This window comes from Rhinolophus sinicus, linkage group LG04 (genome assembly GCF_036562045.2).
Source record: "Rhinolophus sinicus isolate RSC01 linkage group LG04, ASM3656204v1, whole genome shotgun sequence".
NCBI lineage: Eukaryota > Metazoa > Chordata > Mammalia > Chiroptera > Rhinolophidae > Rhinolophus > Rhinolophus sinicus.
The window spans coordinates 76817725-76838506 of record NC_133754.1 but is presented as its reverse complement, the minus strand read 5'-3'; the positions used below and the strand labels follow the sequence as shown (position 1 = coordinate 76838506).

Below are 20782 nucleotides of genomic sequence, written 5' to 3'. Positions count from 1 at the left end.
CAGTGGGAGAGTCATCATATTGTTATTCCTCTCTGCTCGTGTTTCTATGAGGGGATCATTCAAGGTACTTTCCAGCAACTGTTTTAGACTCTTGTTTTGATGAGCTGGAACGATAGTGGTTATGTGGGTGGTGGGAGCCCCCTTTCTCACTTTTCTTTCCTTCTTTCCTGTACCGACTCCACGGGTAATAAGTCACCCACAACCCAAGAGTGTGACAGGTCTGGGAAATACCTGGGCCGTGCTACCATTTCTGTGTAGTTAGTTACTACACAGAAGGCTTCCTGCCCTTTCATAACATGGGTTGTGTGCCCCAGGGGAAAGGCAGATATCTACCATAATGAGGACATCCTTGCTTAATACTGACCATCAAATTGGGGTTTTGTTTGGGTTTGCAGTAAGGTAGTCAACTTGAAAGCAGATTCCTACTGGGATAGATATTTTTCTCAATTTTTTTAGTAGATAAAAAAGAAAATGAGATCACCCAGATTATAGACCCAGATCATTTTTCCACTTAGATTGAGAAGATCCACCCACCCACCCCCCCGAAAACTCACACACACTCCCCACACACACCCCTCCCTCAATAACAGCTAAGCTGGTTAGGCTGTAATCCTAGACAAAAGGATGTTGTGACATGAAGGAAATGGAAAGCCTAGGGCCTGTCTCTTCTGGAAGGGAGGGGTAGCAGGAATTTGGGAAAGAGATGGATTAAGGAGGAAAAACTCTGGGGCTTTGGATTACCCCCTCTCTCAGGACCAACCCTTGGGTAGGAAGAGAGAAGCTTTAGAAACAGATCAGTGAAGAGAGCCTGGAACCACAGGATTGGTTGTCCACTTCTCTATGTAAAGGAAGGGGGAGATGTAGGTCCTCAGAGAATGCCAGCCTACCACTTAGCATCACATCTAAAATGGCACAAGGTAATGGCAGTGGGTGACAGATAAACCTAAGGCAAAGCTTCTGGATGCCCTGGGCCAGTACGTGGCATACTGGAGTCCCAGCCGTCCCAGGTGCCACAAGGGAACACAACCATGCTGAGAATGCCATCAGCCAGCAGGGATCTTGGATGGCTTCAGAAGAGCCTTGGTGAATCCAGACGTGAAGAGCAGAGAAAAATGGCCAGGTCCTCAAATTCCAGCGGAAGCTGCAGCACATAACCCCAAAGGGCCAGATGAAGCCAGCAGCCCCTCAGAGGGACCAGAGCAGGAAGTAGCCCAACCCAGCCACTTTGTTGCACAGACGGGTGTATAAATAGTGGACACAAAATGGAGCTAATTGTCTCCTCTGCCAGGAGGTTACACGAGCCACAACTCTCCTCCATAACCAGGTGAACACATGCCTGTTGTCCTGGCAGAACTACGATTAGTGCTCCCTTTCTCTCTCAGACATGTCCCGAGTTGATCTGACAGGAGTGTGGTTATAAAATGAACATGATAGAATAAGGTGCATGTTGTTATTTCATTTATTAATTAGAAAAGAACACCTATATGTCTGAGGTTTCTTTGTGTTTGCACATCTGCCAAAACATGTTTGGAAGGACCCAGCTGACAGTGAGTATCTGAGGACGGGCTGCAGACGTGGAAAGTGTTGTGCTATATTTATATACATGGCTTGTTGTACAAGGCATGTTTTTAAAAATGAAAGAAAAGTGTCCCATTTAGAGGATGAAGTATATTGGTCACTCTCTCCAGAACAAAGCGATAGAAACTGAGAGCCTGAGCATTTCTGCTAAAAGGACTGAGCATTTTTCTTAAATGGCGACAGTTTATATTATTGCAAACAGACTAAGTTCCCCAGATCATTCTAAACATAGTTTAGTTTGTTTTTCCTGTTACCCAGTGGGTATGGACTCATGAGGAAAATCAGATGAGCTGGAAGGGGTCACATTTTCTCTGCCCATCTGAGTGTAAGGTGAGTAGTTTTGTGACCATGCTACAGCTGAATTCTGACTGTTCGTTTTGAAAGATTGTTTACTTATTTCTTCTAATAGACAGAAATTATACTTTTCTTTTGTGAGAACGTGACCTGCTTTATTTCTCATCTTAGGGTTCCTCTCTTGGTCCACACGTAGGCCTATCACCAGTGCCAGGTCCTAACTGAGAGAGTGGCAGCAGCGCGTCACAATGCTACACATAGATCACAGGGTATGGCCACAGTCTCCTCGGCCTTGGGAGTTCAGGCGGAGTTGGGCAGCTACAAGCCCCGGAGCTGTCACTCCCGGTCTGGAGGAGCCTTGCCATTGACCCATTAGTATTTGATACGTGTGCCATGACACGACAAAGATTGGGGAGCACTCCCGAGCACTGTGTCACAGCGAATGAGACCTTGTGAAGTGTTAAGGTGGCAATAGAAGCATCCTTGCACCAGAATCTAAGAACATTGTGATAAAAGTCGCCCTACCTATGGGCTCTCAAGGACGTTTTCATGATTTCATGGCAGCAGGTAGACTTCAGGACATTCCTCCTGCCATCAAAGCTAATAACAAAGGGAGAGCCAGAGTCTGTAGAAGTTGGCAATTAGGGAACCCCTGCAAGAACCAATTCTTCTCGGGTGCTCTACATTCCTCATTGCAGGGGGAAAAAGTATTTGTGATAAGTCACTTAGATTTTAGTACTAGAGAAGGAAAGAAAAACTAACATTTATGGACCAAAAATATACAGTATGCTCTATATGTGCTACACACTATACTAGTCTCTCAATTTAATCTTTTGGCTGCCCTGTGATTTGCATACATCCTCAATTCTAAGACACGTTTTTTTTCCCCATACTTTGACATCTCTGAAGTTGAGAACACCTTAAAATCAACAGCCTTTTACAATCATCATTTCCCAAATAGCCGTCATGATGCAGTTATCATTGCCTAAAAACACTAGAACATAAAAGTGTCAGCAGCAAAATTTAGAGTCATTTGAAGGAAAGTCCTACAAATAAAAGTATAACACTTTTCACCATAGGAATGAAATGATTGTGAGGAGGAGGTGGGGGAAGAAGTGAAGCAGATGCATTCAGCAACCTTCCTGGAGCAGATAGAAGTCAGCCGATGCCACACAATGGGAAAGCCAGCTTAAGAGCCAGACCAAGGTTTTGGTTCTTCAGGGGATTATTTTCAGAAATGCTGCATCACCAATGTTTTTTATAGTAATATTAAAAACAATTATCTGAAGCTTTAAAATAAGACAAAGGGAGAGTGGCCTATCCTTTCAACGTGGTGTAGGTCATGTAATTGTGTGATGGAATGTACTTTTGTTTGATGTGCTCTCTACTTCAGGGTGAATGTTCACATTTTGTGAAGTTACATGTTAGCTTATAGGTTTTTATCTGGCAGAGATCAAATGATCTTTGTCTAACAGAAAATATAACTACAAAGGTATGTTTTATTGCTCTGTAGGCTATAAACCAGTTATAAACCAGTTTTGTTTCTAACATACAATCTTATTCCTACATATTTTTTCAAGGCTCATACGACTCTTATTCCCTTTTCTGAAGCAGGTTTACCATCCCACTGGTTCCTGGGTCAAGTTTTGCCATTGGCTCATTCTATATGTGCATGAGAATCTTGTTTTTATAACTTTTTGAAAAGCTTACACATCAACAGCTATGTGGAAACGTGATTAAGAAGAGTTAGACCCAGACTGTGAAGGAGTTTTAGAAATGCCTTCACCAATTTATTTTACATTTACTTTGTGTTGTAGGTTCTGCCAAAGGTGATTAATATTAAATATATAATTAAGTGCAAAAGAGAACTTTCAGTAGATTTAAGATAAAAATCCAAGGGGTAAGTAATCATAGTATCATCATTTAGTTGTCAGTCCTGCAACAGGGGAGTTAAGGAAATGCAACTGAAGCAGAAAAGGAAGTCAGCTACCATCTTAATAAGGATTGAGGAGGGAAAAAACCCAAATATCTCAAACCCAGAGGTGTGGACTATAAGACCAGACCATTTGGAGAGCGTGGACTTATTGGAATGGTGGCTGTAAATTAGTCTCCTGTGTCCCGACAATGTCATTGGCAAGGATTGGTACTATGGCCCCCGCGGGCTGACGACTAACCTGGGAGCACCAATGTAGGAACCAGCATGGACTAAGGCTGGGCTGACATTAGGTTTCTTTACAGGATAAGTGTTTTTCACTTTTGTTTTTGTTTTTAACACCAGAAAGTTTTGGATTAATATGTGCATCAAAGCCATTAGTAATACGATTGTATTGTATCTCAGGATAATCTGTTTACTTGGAATTTAATGTACTTGTAGTAATAAGATAATTTGCCCTATTGAAGGATCTAAATAATGAACCAAGTGATTCTAATTTAAACTGTGTTTTGAGTTATTTACACTTATAATTTTAAATGGAAAGGAATGAGATTTTTTTTTAAGTTTGAAAACAATATTGAGTCACTCTAGCAATTTAAACTGCCTTATTTGTACACTTATCTGATTTTAAACACACAATGGGATTTATAGATGATGTAATACAGAATCGTACACCTGAAATCTATGTAATTTTACTAACAATTGTCACCCCAATAAATTTAAAAAATAAATTAAAAAAAAGTTATCTAAAGTATTTGGGGAGGCTTTTTCGTCAGACATGCTCGAAAAGATATCTAAATATAACAACTTTATAAATGAAATTGCAATGTTTGAGGGGATCCCATGATAAACTTAACTGGCCCCTTTAAATGTATTTTAGGTGCATTTTTTCTTTTTTATATATTCAGATTTCTTTGTAATATTTCCTTGCTGTTTGACAGACTTTCCCAAATAGTAAGTATGGTTGTTAAGAATATACTTTATTAATAAATAAAATAAGATTTGGAAGTTGAACTTAAAAATTTAAGGAAGAACTAGCTTGTTTTTAAAATTATGTAACTTCAGTTAGTTGAATATTAAGTTTTAAAACCAAATAGTCCCTGAATAAAGTTGGTTCAGTCATCAATTCGAATGGAGACTGTAGCCAAGAAATCGGGAGAAAGCTGAGACTTGGAGGGCAGCAATGGAAGACAGGAAAGATCCCCACAACCAAAGATCTGTCATTAGAGATCAAGGCTAGCATCATCCATATCCTTGTATTTCCAATTACTACCTACAGATGTGAAAGTTAGGCAGTGAAGAGGCTCGTAGGAAGTATGGTGTTGGCGGAGAGCTCGACAGATACCCTGGATCGCCAGAAAGATGAACAGGTGGGTCCTAGAGCAAATTAAGCCTGAAACATCACTCGAGACAAAAATGGCAAAACTGAAGCTGTCATCATGAGAGGAACATCATGAGAGGGCAGGGTTCTTTGGAAAAGACAATTGCTGGGAAAAATAGAAGGCAGCAGGGAAAAAGGAAAACCAAATATGAGATGGACTGACTCCATAACAGAAGCCCTAAGCATGCGTCTACAGGAGCTGAGCCGGGCTGCTGAGGACAGGATATCACTCATTCATAGGGTTGCCAGGAGCCAGCGCCAACTCAATGGTATGTAACACACAATCATTTCTACCAAAAAAGGATTCCCCCCAAATTCACACTGACACCCACATTCACTTTTGAGTTGAGCAAACCTGTTGTAGAGCAAGAAGACCGACTGATTCATCATTACTTTACCTTTCTGGACCCCAAGTGGTGCCATAATTAGATCCTCGATAAATGAGAGCTGCTATATTTAGAATGTCTTCCTCCTCCCTGCAGTTCTTAGTATCCTTTCAGTCCTAAAAATGCGAACACTGGGTGTCAGTATTGCTCAAAATCGCAAACCTATTCTCAGAATCAGAATGAAAATAGTTTAAGTAAATCCATTGACAAATCACCTAGAAGAGCTTTTAAATATGTTTGCAAGCTTGACAGCACAAACAAAGCAAATTGTTATTCAGACCTCTGAAGCTGGCGTGGACCAGACCTGGGCAAGCCTGCAGTTCTGTTAAGAAAGTGGGGAAACAGCTACTTTTGAACCCTATCTGCCCCTCTAGGAGCTTCCTTTCCAAACAAGGGACTACTTTTTATTAAACAAACAAGAGACTTTGAATTGTTTGGTCCCGTAAGAGTAACTACTTTATTTGGGTATAAAAACAGGAGCGGGAGTGGGGGTAGGGGGTTAAACACAGTAGAAGAAAAATGAACAATGAAAGAAAAGAATTGAACTCCCAAGCTCACAGTTCCTGGAGTCCATCCAGCCTCCAGACGCTCACCTACCACATCAGAAATGTGTCTTCCTTGTCTCTCCCCCTTTTATTTTCCCTCTTTTCAATCCCCAAACTCCAGTAGAGATTTGGATTTGTTTGTTTGGTCGCTTAATTGCAGCTGCCTAGTGCTTAGGACTCCGATTGTTTTCCACCTGGGTTTTCAAATTGGGTTCTTCATCCTGCCCCCTTATCTTGCTCCTCTTCCCACCCTCCACCAAGTGAAAGGGCTCAGATTCACTTAAGTTCCAGTGCTGCTAGGGGCAGGCAGTTTAAAATAACAGCCTTGTCTTTTGTGAATGTGGAAACCTCCCTGGTCCTTTTTCTCTCCACCGCCTCTCTCTCTTTCCTCTTTCCCACCCACTCCTTTTTTCTATTGTCTCTGGTTTCTCTCTGTTCTTTTTTCATAATGTGAAATCTACCTATTCCATTAAAGAGTTTCTCTTTGATTAATTCTATCACTTCATTTTCTAACATTTATTCTTGACTTTCAAGGACCCTTGCCATCTTGCGTGACATTTCTCATGATTTAATGAATGTGAACCAGTTTCTGGATAAGCCAAAGAAAAGGGGGGCTTGCAGGGGCTAAGCACCCAGCTTTGCCCTCAGACGGTGCCATGGGACTCTGTGCTCCATGGAGGAAATGAAGAATTGAGCGTGGATTGTATATTGCTATCTAGCAAACCACAGGTACCTGTCACACTCTCCAGCCTTTGAAAAGCTCTTCCCACAGGAGAAGGCCATTGTCCTTGGCTTGACCAAGTCCCTGCTGAAGCAGTTAGAGGGAGGGGACCAGGCCACCTCCAAGCTGGTCACAGCTAGTGAAGGATCAGATTCTCTGGGTAGAACTGAGCTGACTCCAGTTTGAACCTGGACTCCTGAAGGGTCCCGAACAAAGAGGCTGAAGGGGATTCAGCAGCATCATTAGTACTTTGCTTCCATCCTCCACTCAGCTGCCTGGCCAGGATTTCTTCTTCCTCAGTTGTTCCTTCCAGGGCCAAGGAGATGATCTTATATGGAGGAACACTTGATAAATGGTTGGGATGGATGGATGGACGGACGGATGGATGGATGTTATAAATCTTCATGGAAGAAACACCAGGAACAATTACTTTGTGAAGTGAATAAACAAAAGGAAAAGCTTGGCACTAGCTTGCCACCCATTGTCAACAAAGCTGAAGGCCGAGAGTTCACAGTTCATACCTCTTTGCAGTATTTTGAGTCGGAGAGCGGGGGCTGTCTTGGTTTTGTTGGTTTAGTTGTTTTGGATTTTCGTATCTCTGGCTGCCAAGGTTGAGGACACAGTGTTCCTTTATTCAGGACACATTGTCCTTATCGGGCTATGCAAGGTCTTTCTCTTGGTTATTCCGTTGTTAGCTTTTACTACAGATTTTCCTTCGATGGCAGCATGTCGCTACACTGTGAGGAATTTATATTGTTATTAGGAATATTACATAAAATGTTATATAATATTATATTATATGTTATAGAATAATGTGTATTAATATATTAGGAATATTATTTTTTCTATCCAGACTTTATTAAACCTTCCGATGGAGGTTAACATTCTTAATGTGTGTAAAAAGGTCTTATAAATCCACACAGAAATAAAGATGAACAATGCCACACAACAATGGGAGAAATAAAAAAATTAACCATTCACAAAAAAAGAAATATTAACTGCCCAAAACTGTAAGAAAGTAGTCAATCTTAGTCTTAATGAAGACAATTTAAAATATATAAGCTGCTATATTTACCTACCAGACTATAATAAAAAAAAAAAAAACTCCTCAAACCCAGATGTAAAATTCAATGTTGTAGAGAGTATGAAAAAAATAGAGTAAATATATTGTGCAGTGAGAGCATTTATTTCATTCAATTATTACAGAAGGGCACTTTGGAAAAAAATATATAACCTTTAAAGAGAGAGAGAGAGAGAGAGAGAGAGAGAGATACATACATACATACAGAAATGTAGATGTGCACACACACAGACATACACACACACATCGCATATTCTTTGACCCAGCAACTAAACTTTCAGGAACATGGCCTATGATGGCCAATAATCTTAAAAAGATTATTCATCTCACTAGATATCAGGAAATGCAAATAAAACACAACAAGATAGCCTTTTCAATCAGAGTGGCAACAATCCAACACTAGATCATACAAAGCATGGGTGGGTGAGGATATAGTAACACATATACCCTCGTTTGATCTCTGGTGGGAGTATTATTTTGCAGCCACTTGATGGGCAATTTGACAGTATCTGTTAAAATAAAAACCATGTGCCTCCTCTATGATCCCCTAATTCTACTTCTCTGAATCTCCCCAGAGAAACATTTGCACACGTGCACAAGGAAAAGATCCAATGCATTTTTGTCTTAACAAAAATAGCTAAAAAGGGCCCCAATATCCACCCAATATCCAGCCATAGGGAAATAACTCAATAAACAGCAGTTTGTTCATATTATGGAATCTTACGCAGCAATTACAGAGCGGGGTGCAGACCTTCATGTGCTAACGCGGAAACGTCTCTAAGGCATGCTGCCAAGTGAATATACCAGTATGTAGCATGTTAGCATCTGTGCACCACTCCCAGCCTCACAAATAAAAACTCTCCAGCACTATATACTCTATTTAGCTACAAGAAAATATAAGTAAACACATTTAAAAAAAGAAAGTCACATATTAGCCGGTAACAGTAGTTACCTCTATGAGAGTGACAGTGACTAAATTGAAGCTGGTCATTAAGGGGAACTTTAGTCACATCTCTAACATTTTAAATTTTTACCAGGAGCAGGTGTTCATTTATTACATGTGTATTTTTTAAATATTGGAATAATGATTGCAAAGATTTTGTTACGTTAATACTTTCCAAGGCATTATTTGGAGTAGTGGAAATTTGGAAATAATCTAAATGTCCAACAGCAAGGAATACATTATGGGATATCTCATGATGGATTATGACACAGCCACCAAAATAGCACATCTGTAAGCCAACCAGCAGGAATGAGACGCGAAAAGGAGCATGGCACAGAGCTTCTCATACGTCAAATAGAATTGACATATGCACCTTCAAGGAAATGTCCTTCACACATTTCCTTGAAGGTGCATATGTCAATTCTATTTCCATTTCATTGACCAGAACTTAGTTGTAACCACATCTACCTGCAAGGCAGTCTGGGAAATTTAGTCCCTGTGTGGGTGGTCATGTGTCCAGATAAAAATCTTTATACAATATGGGGAGAATGAATATTGGGAGACTCCTGCCAGTCTCTGCCACTATCTACTTCAGTACATTATTTTCTTTTCCCTGCTTGTTACTATTCACCCTTAGTGTTCAGATCAAGAAGCTGCAGTACGTCACACGACACAAGCTCGTGGGTGGTAGGAGGTCAATAGACTACAACCCTGTGAGGCACAGGCTGTACTTGACTATCTCTTAAGATATAAATCTTCTTGGAAAATAGTAAAAGACTGGAAGTATAGCTTTGCACAGATGGATTCAATTCTAGGGAAATATTGAAATACAAAATTTGGAAGCAACAGACTTGATTTAAATGTAAGCAGAATAAAACAAGAATAATGATCTTCACACGGTACGGTGCAATTTTCAAATTTTTTCTGTATTTTGAATGAATATTATTGTGCTTGATAATGAAAATAACCACCATTTGTAGGAAGTTGTAATAATTTCCTATTGCTGCTGTGACGAATTACCATAAATTTAGTAACTTAAAACAACATAAGCTTATTGTCTTATAGTTCTAGAGGTCAGAGTGTCAAAAACACGTCTCATGGGACTAAAATCAAGGTGTTGGCAAACACCTTGGTTCCTTCTGGAAACTTCAGGGGAGAATCCATTCCTTGCTTCCTGTTTCTAGAGGCTGCGGGCATTCCGTGGATTGTGGCCGCATCACTTCAATCTCTGTTTCTGGTCTCATCGCTTTCTTCTACTCCTCATTCTGATCTCCTCTCTCTCTTATGAAAGAGTCTTTGTGAGTATACCATGCCACCTGGATAATCTGATTTCCCCGTTTGAAGATTCTTAACGTAATCACAATGACACCTGTAAAGTCCCTTTTGCCACACCAGATAACATTCACAGCTTCCAGAGATTAAGACATGGACATCTCTTTTGGGGGGTGGGGAGGGGGGAAAGGGGTCATTATTTAGCCTACCACAAAAGATAAATGTATGCCTCCCACTGTGCTCACTGTTTTCTATACCCATGTCTAATCCTCACAACATCCTGTAACAATAAGTATGATATTCAATGTAAGTATTATATTCAATTTGCAGATGAGAAATTTGAGGCTCAGAGCTATTAACTAACAAGTGTCACACAATCTCTAAGGGTTTTCAAAACCACATCTGCCCAATGAAAGGTCATTCTCCCTTAATAACTATTGATATCCCCATTTTACAGATCATAAGCAACTATCGTTGAAAACAGCCCTCAACAGGTCCAGGAGACCGCAGTGACTTCATGAATTCTTTCCCCCATTTCCACATTTTTTTGCAATTAAGGCAGAAATCTGGGCCAATATGAATCACTCACCTTCACTTCATGTGAAAAAGTATCCCTAACATGTGTTTACTGAGAACGCAAACACAAGTATAGACTATAGTGACACTTAAGACAAAATCACCTACAATGTTGAAGAAAGGAGCCCTTTGCCGTATTTCTCTGTGTGGAGAAATATTGATAGTGTCGTGGCTGGCTTCTCTCCGTGTGCTGAGGTACGTGCTGTGACGTCCTTGGAAAGGGCATGGCTATCTTTTCCTAAGCATTTTGCAGCCATTCCTATCTTATAGTCTCAAGGACACAAGCACAGTCATCAGTGAAATACAGGAGCTAGACTCCCTTTTCTTCAGTAAACACGGCTGGGAGGTTCTTTCTGCTTCCTCCTTGCAGCCATAGTAACCGTTGTTGGTTTGCCAGACTCTTCAACTGGAGAGAGATTTAAAAAAAAACAAAACCTGATGTCAACCCAGGACAAACAAGAAAAGTCCTTTCAACCCTCCTGGACTCCCTTATAACTATCGTGTTTTGGAAGAAATTTATGCACCCTCACATGGCCCTTTCTACTACTTCGGGAAGTATAATTCACACACAGAGCTCTGTCTCTATTCTGAGAACAGACAGAGAAATAATGATTAGAGATATTATGCATAAAATGCGTGCTGGGCCAGTAGCCACAGGTGGACTAATTCATTTAATCCTCACAACTGCCTTAAATTAAGTACTAATACGATTCCCATTTTACAGATGAGCAAGTTGATGTTTAGAAAGCTGAGCCCTGTATCAAAGCTGCCTGTCAGTCAGGGAGGAACTGGGTTTCGAACCCGCCATAAATGATTCTAGGCTAGAGTCTGTGTTGTAAAACAATCTTGCTAGTCTCCCTTAAGTGTAGGTTATACACTGTTCATTGTGTGTATTTATTTCATTACCAACTAGCTTTCTAGTTCTAGAGATAAAACTAAGGAGAGATTCTTCTCCTCGTTGAGTGAGCTTTTACCTAGACAATACAGACTTTCAAGAAACGAGTAAAACCAAGGCACACTTTCTCTGATGGGGAGAAAGGAAAGCTTCTATGCCAAAAGAGGAAAGTAAGGGGCTGCAGTTACCCCTCCGGCTTGAAGTGGCAGCCATATGTGTCCCAGCCAGTGCAACAGCAGAGGCAGCCTAGGGCCGCTCCTGGGTCCTCAAGCCCTGTCTGTTTCTTCTAAGCCGAGTGGAGTCTTGGCTCCTATGAAGAGTGGCCAGGCATTGGGGACCTGCAGTGTCCAGGTATAAGTCATCTACCAGGCCTTTAACAGTTAACAGCTGGAGTCTAAGCAGTCAATCATTCAAAAATCTGCTGCTTTATCACAGTGCTAACGTATGTCAGCCAGCTTTATAAATTAGGATACAATATGGAAACCAAAAGAGGAGAGTTTTCTCATAAAGTTACATTTATTGGAGGGGGCTCTAGTGTGCTAGCCAAAAGGTTTTCTAATATTTCAATAATATCAAAGTCAACAACATTGATGACTGAAATAATGATCCACTGAAATTGGAACGTCTTATGGAATGGCGAAGGGTCCGAGAAATTTTACTGCTCACCTCCCTATAGATAACCATTGGGATGTGTTTAGTTACGTATTTTTTTTGTTTGCGTCCATTTTTAAAAAATATTGTGGTTTGATGCATGTATTTTTAATTTACCTAAAGCGTATTGCGCCCTGTTTCTCTTGCTGCTTCTTACCTTTTTCACTCAGCACTGCTGTCTTAAGATCCACCCACGCTGCTCCAGGCGCATCCAGCCCATGTTTCTAGGACTCCATTGGGTGTACCCATGTATTTGACCTAGTGCTTTCCACATTTTGGTTCTTTAAGGTATAATTGAAAGTGACTCGCCAGTGTAATAAATCCTGTTTCCATGATTTGGGAAAAGATGAAGCACTGCATGCCCTTGACCATGACTGGAATGACACGCGAGGCCCCTGGAAGAAATATAGAAGTCAAGGAGAGGTCAGCCTGGGTGCAGGAGCAGCTTTGTCACTCCGGGTGTCCCGGGCTGAGTTGCTTAGCCTCTCTGTTGTCTCACCTGCAGCAGAGTCAATAATGCCTGCCCCACCTACTTCGTGGCTTAGGCTTAGGTGAAACAATAGGTGAGAAAAAAGGCTTTGGACAGGGTTCTTAATGACATATAGGCAAGTCAGTCTGCACCATTCCCTTCTCCAGCTGGCACCTGAGCCCAACCTAATAAAGCAAATGTGCCCATCCCCATGCCATGAGGAGGCATTCACTCCCAGGGATATGTAGTCATTTAAATGTGACCCCCCTCTTGCCTCACCCAGTCACATTCCAGCCCCCTTGGGTGCTATGCCCCCCTTGAGGTCCTGTCAGGGGACAGGAGGCACATCTATCCCTCGGGCCCACAAACCCCAGCATCTGCTCCCTCTTGATCTTTGCCACAGTCCTCTCTCGCCTTTCTCATACCCACCCCCCATCACCGGTATTTCTATTCTCATACTGACTCTATCACCAGGCATCTGGGAACAGAGGCCTTTTCCAGGTGTCTATCCCTCAGGATATCCCACAAGAGGAAACCGTGGCTGGCTTTTATGATTATTATATTATGCAACTTTGCTCAGTCCACCTCCCATCCCTTCAACAGCAGCAAAAATAAGAACAAAATCATGACCCCTGTGTTTCAAACAAAAAATGCTAGAGTGTACCCAGTGTAGGTGTGGACACAGCCTCCTAAGTCCTTCGTGCAAAGCTCTTCAGGAGCAGCTTCCTGGGGCCCCCTCTGCTTCAGGCAGGACTCTAAGTGCACAGCTTGTCCTGAGCAGGCCCCTCTCTCAGCCTTGCTGCCTTTGTGCTAAGCTCTCCACAGACAACAGGAATTCCTCTGGCTTTTATGCTTCCTCTGCACATGTTTCTTGTGTGGCCGTTATTATTCAGAGTTATTGATGGGTTTGCGGGCCTGTTTCTCCTATGAGACTGTAAGCTTCTCAAAGCCTGACACTACTCCCTGCCAACACCTGTGAGACAAAATACTTCTGTTGTCTAAGCCACCCCGTTTGTGGTACCTTGTTTTGGCACCCCTAGGAAACTAATCCCAGGGCAGTCATGTCCTTATTTCTGTGTTTTTTGCCCCTGCATCTACAGAGCTTAGCATAGCAACTAGGAGCTCGATACATATTTACTGAAAGAAAAATGTATCCTCTGGAGAACAAAGAGGCGATGTTGTTCCTGCACATGAAGATCTCATAACGTGATGAAAAACACAGAGAAGGAAAAAGACAATTTGAAATGTGTGCTTAATGCCAGGTCAGAGACATGGGTGGTCAGGTTACTGTGAGTGCCAAGCCTCTAACTGATGGGGTGGGCAGCGCTGGGCAGCCACCCTGGAAATCTCCCAAAGCCTGAATCTTAAAGTATAAGTTAGTCAAGCAGAGAACGAGAAATAGAACAAACAGAGAGAACAAAACCAACAGCAAGAAAGAGCATGGACTATTTGTGGACCTCTGAGTAATTTGGTATACAGCTAACCTGGAGTCTGATCGTGAGGGGTCTTGTATTGTATACCCTGCGGAGTCTGGGAGCCAATGAGTTAATTTAAATAGAGGAGTGACATGCACGGTCCAGGTTGAGTTCTAGAAATTTCTGTCTGGCAAAGTGAGGATAAATTATAGGAGGGTATGACTCACCACCAAGATGTTCATTGCTCTTTGTGGACATTAGAAGTTGGGGGAAATCTTTCTTTAGCAGCCCTCAACCTCAGGGGGAGGCAGCACCCCAGGGCTGGGCCTTGCTAGGAAGAGCCTCTAGAGTCTGTGCACTGCCATGCAGACCAACTCCTACTTTGTCCTTTTAATGAGCAGTAATATCTTCTCACCAGATGTGCTGTACTCTTATTTTAAAGTCCAGACAATCCCCACCCTCCTAGAATCTGCATCTAATTCTTGGAAGTCAGGGTAAAACCACATGTTTTTCATCATTCCTCAAAACCACTAGCTCGAAGCACGTAGCTCTGTGACACTGAGGAAGAAGCCATTAACATCTGTGTCGTGTGTCTGTTCCCATTCAGATGTCTCTGGTATAGTCAAGCAAAAGTGTGCGAGGCTGTAAAGGCCCTTGTGGAGATTCAGAGGGCAGGGGGGTCCTATAGGAATGAGGCTGCCCCCAACAGACCCTTCCCAAACGGGGACAGAAGGCACCGGATGGGAACCAAGGTCTCAGGCTGCTCCCTCTGCTGCATGATACACACGTGGGGGGATGGCTCCAAGTAAAAACATCTATTTTGGTCCTGTCGTCTTAGTCTCACTATTTTTATCACCACCTCTCAGAGGAGATGTGGTTACTTTGAATGCTGTACTCAGGACAACACAGAAAGCAGCTAGCATTACTCGTCCTGCAGGATGGGGGGAGAGCACACTGGCTGGGCCCGCTGAAGGCCCAGCCGCCTCAGCACCCGTCAGTGGGCTTCTGCCTCCTGAAACGCTGTTCCCGCCTAGCCCCGGTCCCCATGGAAGCTAGTTAGATGGACATGGTCTTGGCACTGCAGGCGTTGCCAGGACTCATTTGTCCCTGCAAACCCAAAATGCCGGAAGCCTCATTTACTGACCTTTAGATTATGAGAGGGGCTGCTGTTGACGTTTACATCAGCACGGTAAGCCAGACAGAGGACCCCTCGATGGGTCATCGTCGTCGGTACTTCAGAGGTACCACAGGACAGCTGCAGAGTGGGGCTGCCACCAGGGTGGCACAACTTGACTCCACAGAATTTGCCTGCTGGTAGGGAGGGGTTTTGATGGGCTTTTCTTTTCCTTTCTCTTGCAGACCTTTGGACAGTGTTATTACTGATACAATGGAAACCGAGTCTCCTGTGTGACTCTGGCAGGGGCTGCATTTCAGCAATGGAGGGTGAGGGCTCCATATCCAGAGAGGCACTTAATAGGAGTGAAAGGCCAGCGGATTCTGGGCAGCGGCCCACCCCACCAGCCCATCAGGGCCCAGGGTCTGCTGTGCTGCAGAAATTGCTGAAATCTCACTCCTGCCCACCTAACAGCACAATTGGGAAAACTCAGCAAGTCATGTATGCTAAGCCCTGGGAGGTTTAAAAGGAAGAGAAAGGGCTCTAGGAGTCAATTCTATTACTGTTGTCAGGGGTGAATTTATAGAGCAGGGTGTTGAGACAAAAACTTTGCAACTTCAATGTAATAAACATGCAATGCAGTTTTTTTAAAAAAAAGAACTACGAATGGTTATTAATATTCCAACTGAGATATTTCACATTTTAAAAAGTCAAGATTTCCAGCTTTTCTTAAAAAATAGGAAGACAGCAACATCCAGCCCGTAGAGCAACATGTCAACAATCAGCTCAAGCTCAGAAGCATCTCCTTCCTCTAAAAGGAGCCACGTTCTCCAATTTACCAGAATCCAACCCAGTCTCTTTGAGTCGTTGATATTACTTGCTGGCCCCTGCAGGCATTTGAGTTGGTGGGATCATGCTTACCCAGCAGACCCCAGAGATTCAATCTGGGAGAGCTAGGCCAAAGCCTGTTCTGGTGACATCCACTCATCCCACATGGGGTGACAATACCATCTGCTTGCCCATCCTGCTCGTAAAAACAACTACTCAGAGAAGACTACAACCTCACCAGAAGAGGAACCAGAGGGCTGCCATCCAGGATATACCACAGGTTGCAGTACAACTAACACTAAATCCCAGTGGAGCTAGGAATCAGTCTGCCCCCTTTGTGCCATCTTCAGTCAGTGCCACCAGAAAAGTGGCAATGACAGAGCCTTAGCACAGGCACACAGAGGTACATCCATCCAGTAAATGGTGACAACCCAATCAAATGAGAACAGTCTGCCCCAAGATAACTTTACGTTTAATTTCTTTCAGGAAACACATGCTTGTGAGTTTTAAGTGGTCAGTCTTCCAGAATTTTTCCCATTAAGTTACTTTTTAAAAAAATCTTAAGATTTTTGCACATATTCTGGTATTTGGATAGACTTCATGGTGAAGCGTGTTTATAGATAAATACTAAAACTTCAGGCCCAGACAATCAAAGGCCAGAAGATTGTGGGGCCAGGGGATGGTTCCCACAACCCCAGAATATCTGACACATTCTGGGCATGAAAGAGACCATGAAAGACCTTGACGCAAACACTTAACGTCTCTTTGCATAGATGCACAGTGTATCTCTCTTGATTGACCTTGAAATACTACAAGGACCACCAAAAGGTATTAGCTCTGGGAAATCCTGTCTCCTCCAATCCTGACTGAGAAGGGCAGGTGGGCTCTGTCACAGGTCCTTGCTCCTTGAGGCCTCAAGCATGGCCTGTAGGGAAAAGCCCCACTCCCTTATTTTACAAGGGTGGGCATGGGACCCTTTCTCTAATATCCTCCCTCCCTACTGCCTCACCCAACCTACCTCCTCCTCCTCACTCTACGCAATTAATACAACATTGAACCCTTTAACTGAAGTGTTTTAAATGGCATGGGATAGCAATTCTCTGTGAACACACACAGAATTCTAAATATTTTGACTCAGAAGTAACAGCATTCTAATCTTCAGTGTAGGCTTCCCAAACTACCTCCCAGACCATGGGGTCATGCTTAACTTCTACCACCTAGAATCCTCGAAAACATTTCTCAGTTCTTCAAATTTCAGACCCAAGAGTGAGGCTTGGAAAAACCTCAGGATTCCTTCTCTTGCCTGCCAGAGGCCCATCCGCTGAATTCTGTTTTTCTGTCTGAGGACATGCCACTTCATAATAATTCACAACAGGAAAGTCCATCACGTCAAAGAATGCCAAGTGTGTGCAGATATTCAGCCTACAAGAAGGTAAGCACCTCCAGTGACATAGAGCCTGGCTGTGTGCCCTGGAGGCACATGCGTGATGTCTGAGCCTCGCTGTTGGAGTTAGAAGTATCAATCCTACCCATGCTGCGTAGGGTAGCTAAGCTTCCACGTGAATGGACTGCTGAATCAGCTTCTTAGCCCTGAAGGACTTTCGTCAGCTAATTCAACTAAGCCTTGCAAAGCCCTGTGTCCACCTCCTTTTAGAAGGCGTACTCTCCAGTGTTAGATAAACTGGACTCATCAGAGAAGAAGGAAGAAGGCAGGATTTATGGGGTGAAGAGTTGAGTTCAAGCTTCTTCTCTGCAACTGAAATTCTCTACTGCTCACCTTCCTCACCCGTCTACTCTCCCCCACCCATGTGAAGATCAAATGATGTAAGAGCGCTGACAGATTCTATTATAAAGTTAGCTATTAACTAACACCGAGAATGCATGGAAGTTTTTGTGAGATTCCTTATAGCAAGTGGGGCATTCAGTCTGTGCCTCTGCAACATGGCTATCGAGTCTGGTAAATGTTCCCAAGATTAAAAGGCTGGTTTCTTAGGATGCCAAGAGAATAGGCTAGTTGGAAAGTCAGTAATATCTGGTGGGAGGACTTTTAGAGAATGATGAGTAAATATGGCAAAAAGTAATAAATTTTTATTTCATTAATTACTAAATAACTACTTGTGATATATAATTATTAAAGATAATTAATTTTATCATTAGTTATTTAATTATTTCTCATTTGTTCGATTATTAATTATAATTATTGATTAATTAATAATTAACTCTGCCATGTTTGTTAATTAATTGATTAATTAATGATGAAGTGGGTTGTGGGAGCCCATAGCAAAGGATAAAACAAAATGAGAGGGAAAAATATGAGTTCATGTCAGCAGGCTGCCAGAGAACTGTAATAATATATATCTTGAAACTAGAAAAGAATACACAGTCTCTTCTAGAATATGTTCTCTGCATAGGTGTTTTAAAACTTTAAATCATTCTACCTCATTTTTAAGGAATAAATCATCATTTGTACAGATTTTTTATTTAAAATATTCATGGCCTCAAAAATGTAACCAGCTGGAAAAATTTTATCTGGTGAAGGTTTTCTCACCGCACAAAATTGAGGACATGAAGAGTGTGTTTCCCCAGGGTCTGGGGGAAAGTTGAAGCCCTGGGCACAAGGGAAATTAACTTGATCTGGAAATTCATGGTAGAGAATGATTGCTATTAGGTTCTTGTGCCAATCAAAGGGATGCTATTTGTATGCTGTTAGCTGATGCCTAACTACCACGTCCTCTTCAATAGAAAGGAATATCTATTTATTATCCATCAAGAAAATGCCCTTTATGCTCTCAGTTTTGATTTTCTCAATAAAAGGTCAGATTGAGAAGTGATGCATAAACAAAATGTAATATATACATACAATGGAATACATTATTCAGCCATAAAAAGGAATGAAGTTCTGACACATGCTACGACATGGAGGAACCTTGAAAATATTATGCTAGGTGAAATAAGCCAGGCCACCTATATGAGGTACCTAGAGGAGGCAAATTCACAGAGACAGAAAGTAGAATAGAGGTTACCAGGGTCTGTGGAAGGAGAAATGGGGAATTATTGCTTAATGGGTATAGATTTTCCATTTCAGATGATGAAAAAATTTTGGAAATAGTGCTGATGGTTACACAACATTGAGAATATTATTAATGTCAGTGTATTATAAAATGGATAAAATGATAAATTTTGTGTTATGTATATTTTACCACAATAAAAAAATACAAAAATAAAAATAAACGAAAAGTTGGGATGCCTTGGGCTACAGAGTTTCACACAGGATCCTTTTGCTGAAAGGACAGACAAGACTTTTCCAAGGCTTGTCTACAACAGATCACTTGTCAACTTTCTCTTTTAGCTGACACCCCCTCCCCAACCATTCCTGCCAACCTTACAACTCTGCTTCTAGTGTCAGCCCCACAGAGAAAAGCGTCCAAAATCACAGAAACACATTCTGGGGAATGAGTGTGTTTGAAGCGTTCATTTTTGGTTTCAATTAAAAATTTTAAAAAAATATCTTAAAAGCAAAATTGTTATTTAAAGTAGGCAAAAACATAATTGCACCTTACACATAGTATCAATGCCTAGCCCCTGATCAATTTTTATTTTCCTTTTCTCTTCTTTCAGAAAGTAAGAATAAAATCGCTTCAGTTAAATATAAAAATCTAAACTTTCTTCTTATCTTGTTTGCTTGCTTGTATTGGATGGTTTTCCAAAACATGATGAGAAGTCTCTAAAGCTGGCTCTGTAGCTAGAATGCTTCGCGAATGTCTGTGTCCCTTATAATCACCTACATCATGTTTGCCTTTTAAGTTTCAGGAGGCAGAAAATTCCTGAAAGATTTTCTTTGTAAATAAAGACCTTAAATAGCACTGATTATACATTTCACATGAGATGGGAAAGCTTTTGCCCAAGATTAGTGTGCATGGCTTGAACTTGACTCAAGGTCACCAATTAACCCATGTTGAGAAGAACTTTGCTGTGATAAAAAGCAGTGAGTGTAGAATTTGCTGCTAATAGATGATGAAAGTTACTTTTATGTATCAAATAGTCTCAGCCATTGCACCCAGATATATGGTAAAACATTATTCTGGATATTTCTGTGAGGGTGTTTTTGGTTGAGGTTAGCATGTAAATCAGTGGATTCTGAGTAAAGCGGATTGCACTCTCAGATAGGTGGGCCTCATCCAAATAGTTGAAGGTCCAAATAGAACAAAAGGCTGACCTCCCCCACGCAGAGAGAATTCTGCAGCAGACTGCCTTTGGATTTAAACTACAACATCTGCTCCTTTCTTAGTCTCCAGTCTGCTGGCTCACCCTGCAGACTTTGAACTTGCCAGCCTTCATAATTGCGTAAGCCAATTCCTTAAAATAAATCTTTCTATATATACATAAATATCCTTAAGTTTCTGTTTCTCTGGAGAACCCCAACACACAAACCGAGGAACAAACCCTGAGTTTTCTGCTACAAATTTGCAGAATGATTTCAGTCAGCCAATCAATCTCTGAGCCTCTATTTCTTCATCTGTAGAGTGGAGGTTTTTATATTACCTTGAAATGTCCTGTGGAGAACGTACATAAAGTACATGACACATCATGGGTGTTAAATAAAGGTTAGCTTTTAAGAGGGAGCCCTACAAACATGAAACTAAAGTAACCTCCTCCGTTCAGTAGCTTACATATTTGCAAGGGAAATAAGTAACAATGGA

General features: G+C 41.8%; 1 protein-coding gene across 2 annotated transcripts in view; it reads right to left on the bottom strand.

Moving 5' to 3' along the window:
* Positions 1 to 20782, bottom strand: part of ENPP6 (ectonucleotide pyrophosphatase/phosphodiesterase 6) — a 169043-nt gene that overhangs the window by 135754 nt on the left and 12507 nt on the right. Inside the window, exons 1-2 of one of the 2 annotated variants that reach the window (XM_019736178.2) lie at positions 6851 to 7575; positions 5585 to 5688 (exon numbers count right to left, since the gene is read on the bottom strand). The exons of the other annotated variant lie outside the window; for it this stretch is intronic. Coding sequence (XP_019591737.2) covers positions 5585 to 5609 — 25 coding nt within the window. The 5' untranslated portion in view covers positions 5610 to 5688; positions 6851 to 7575. Of the gene's footprint in view, positions 1 to 5584; positions 5689 to 6850; positions 7576 to 20782 lie in introns of those variants that run through there. 2 annotated transcript variants of the gene reach the window in all.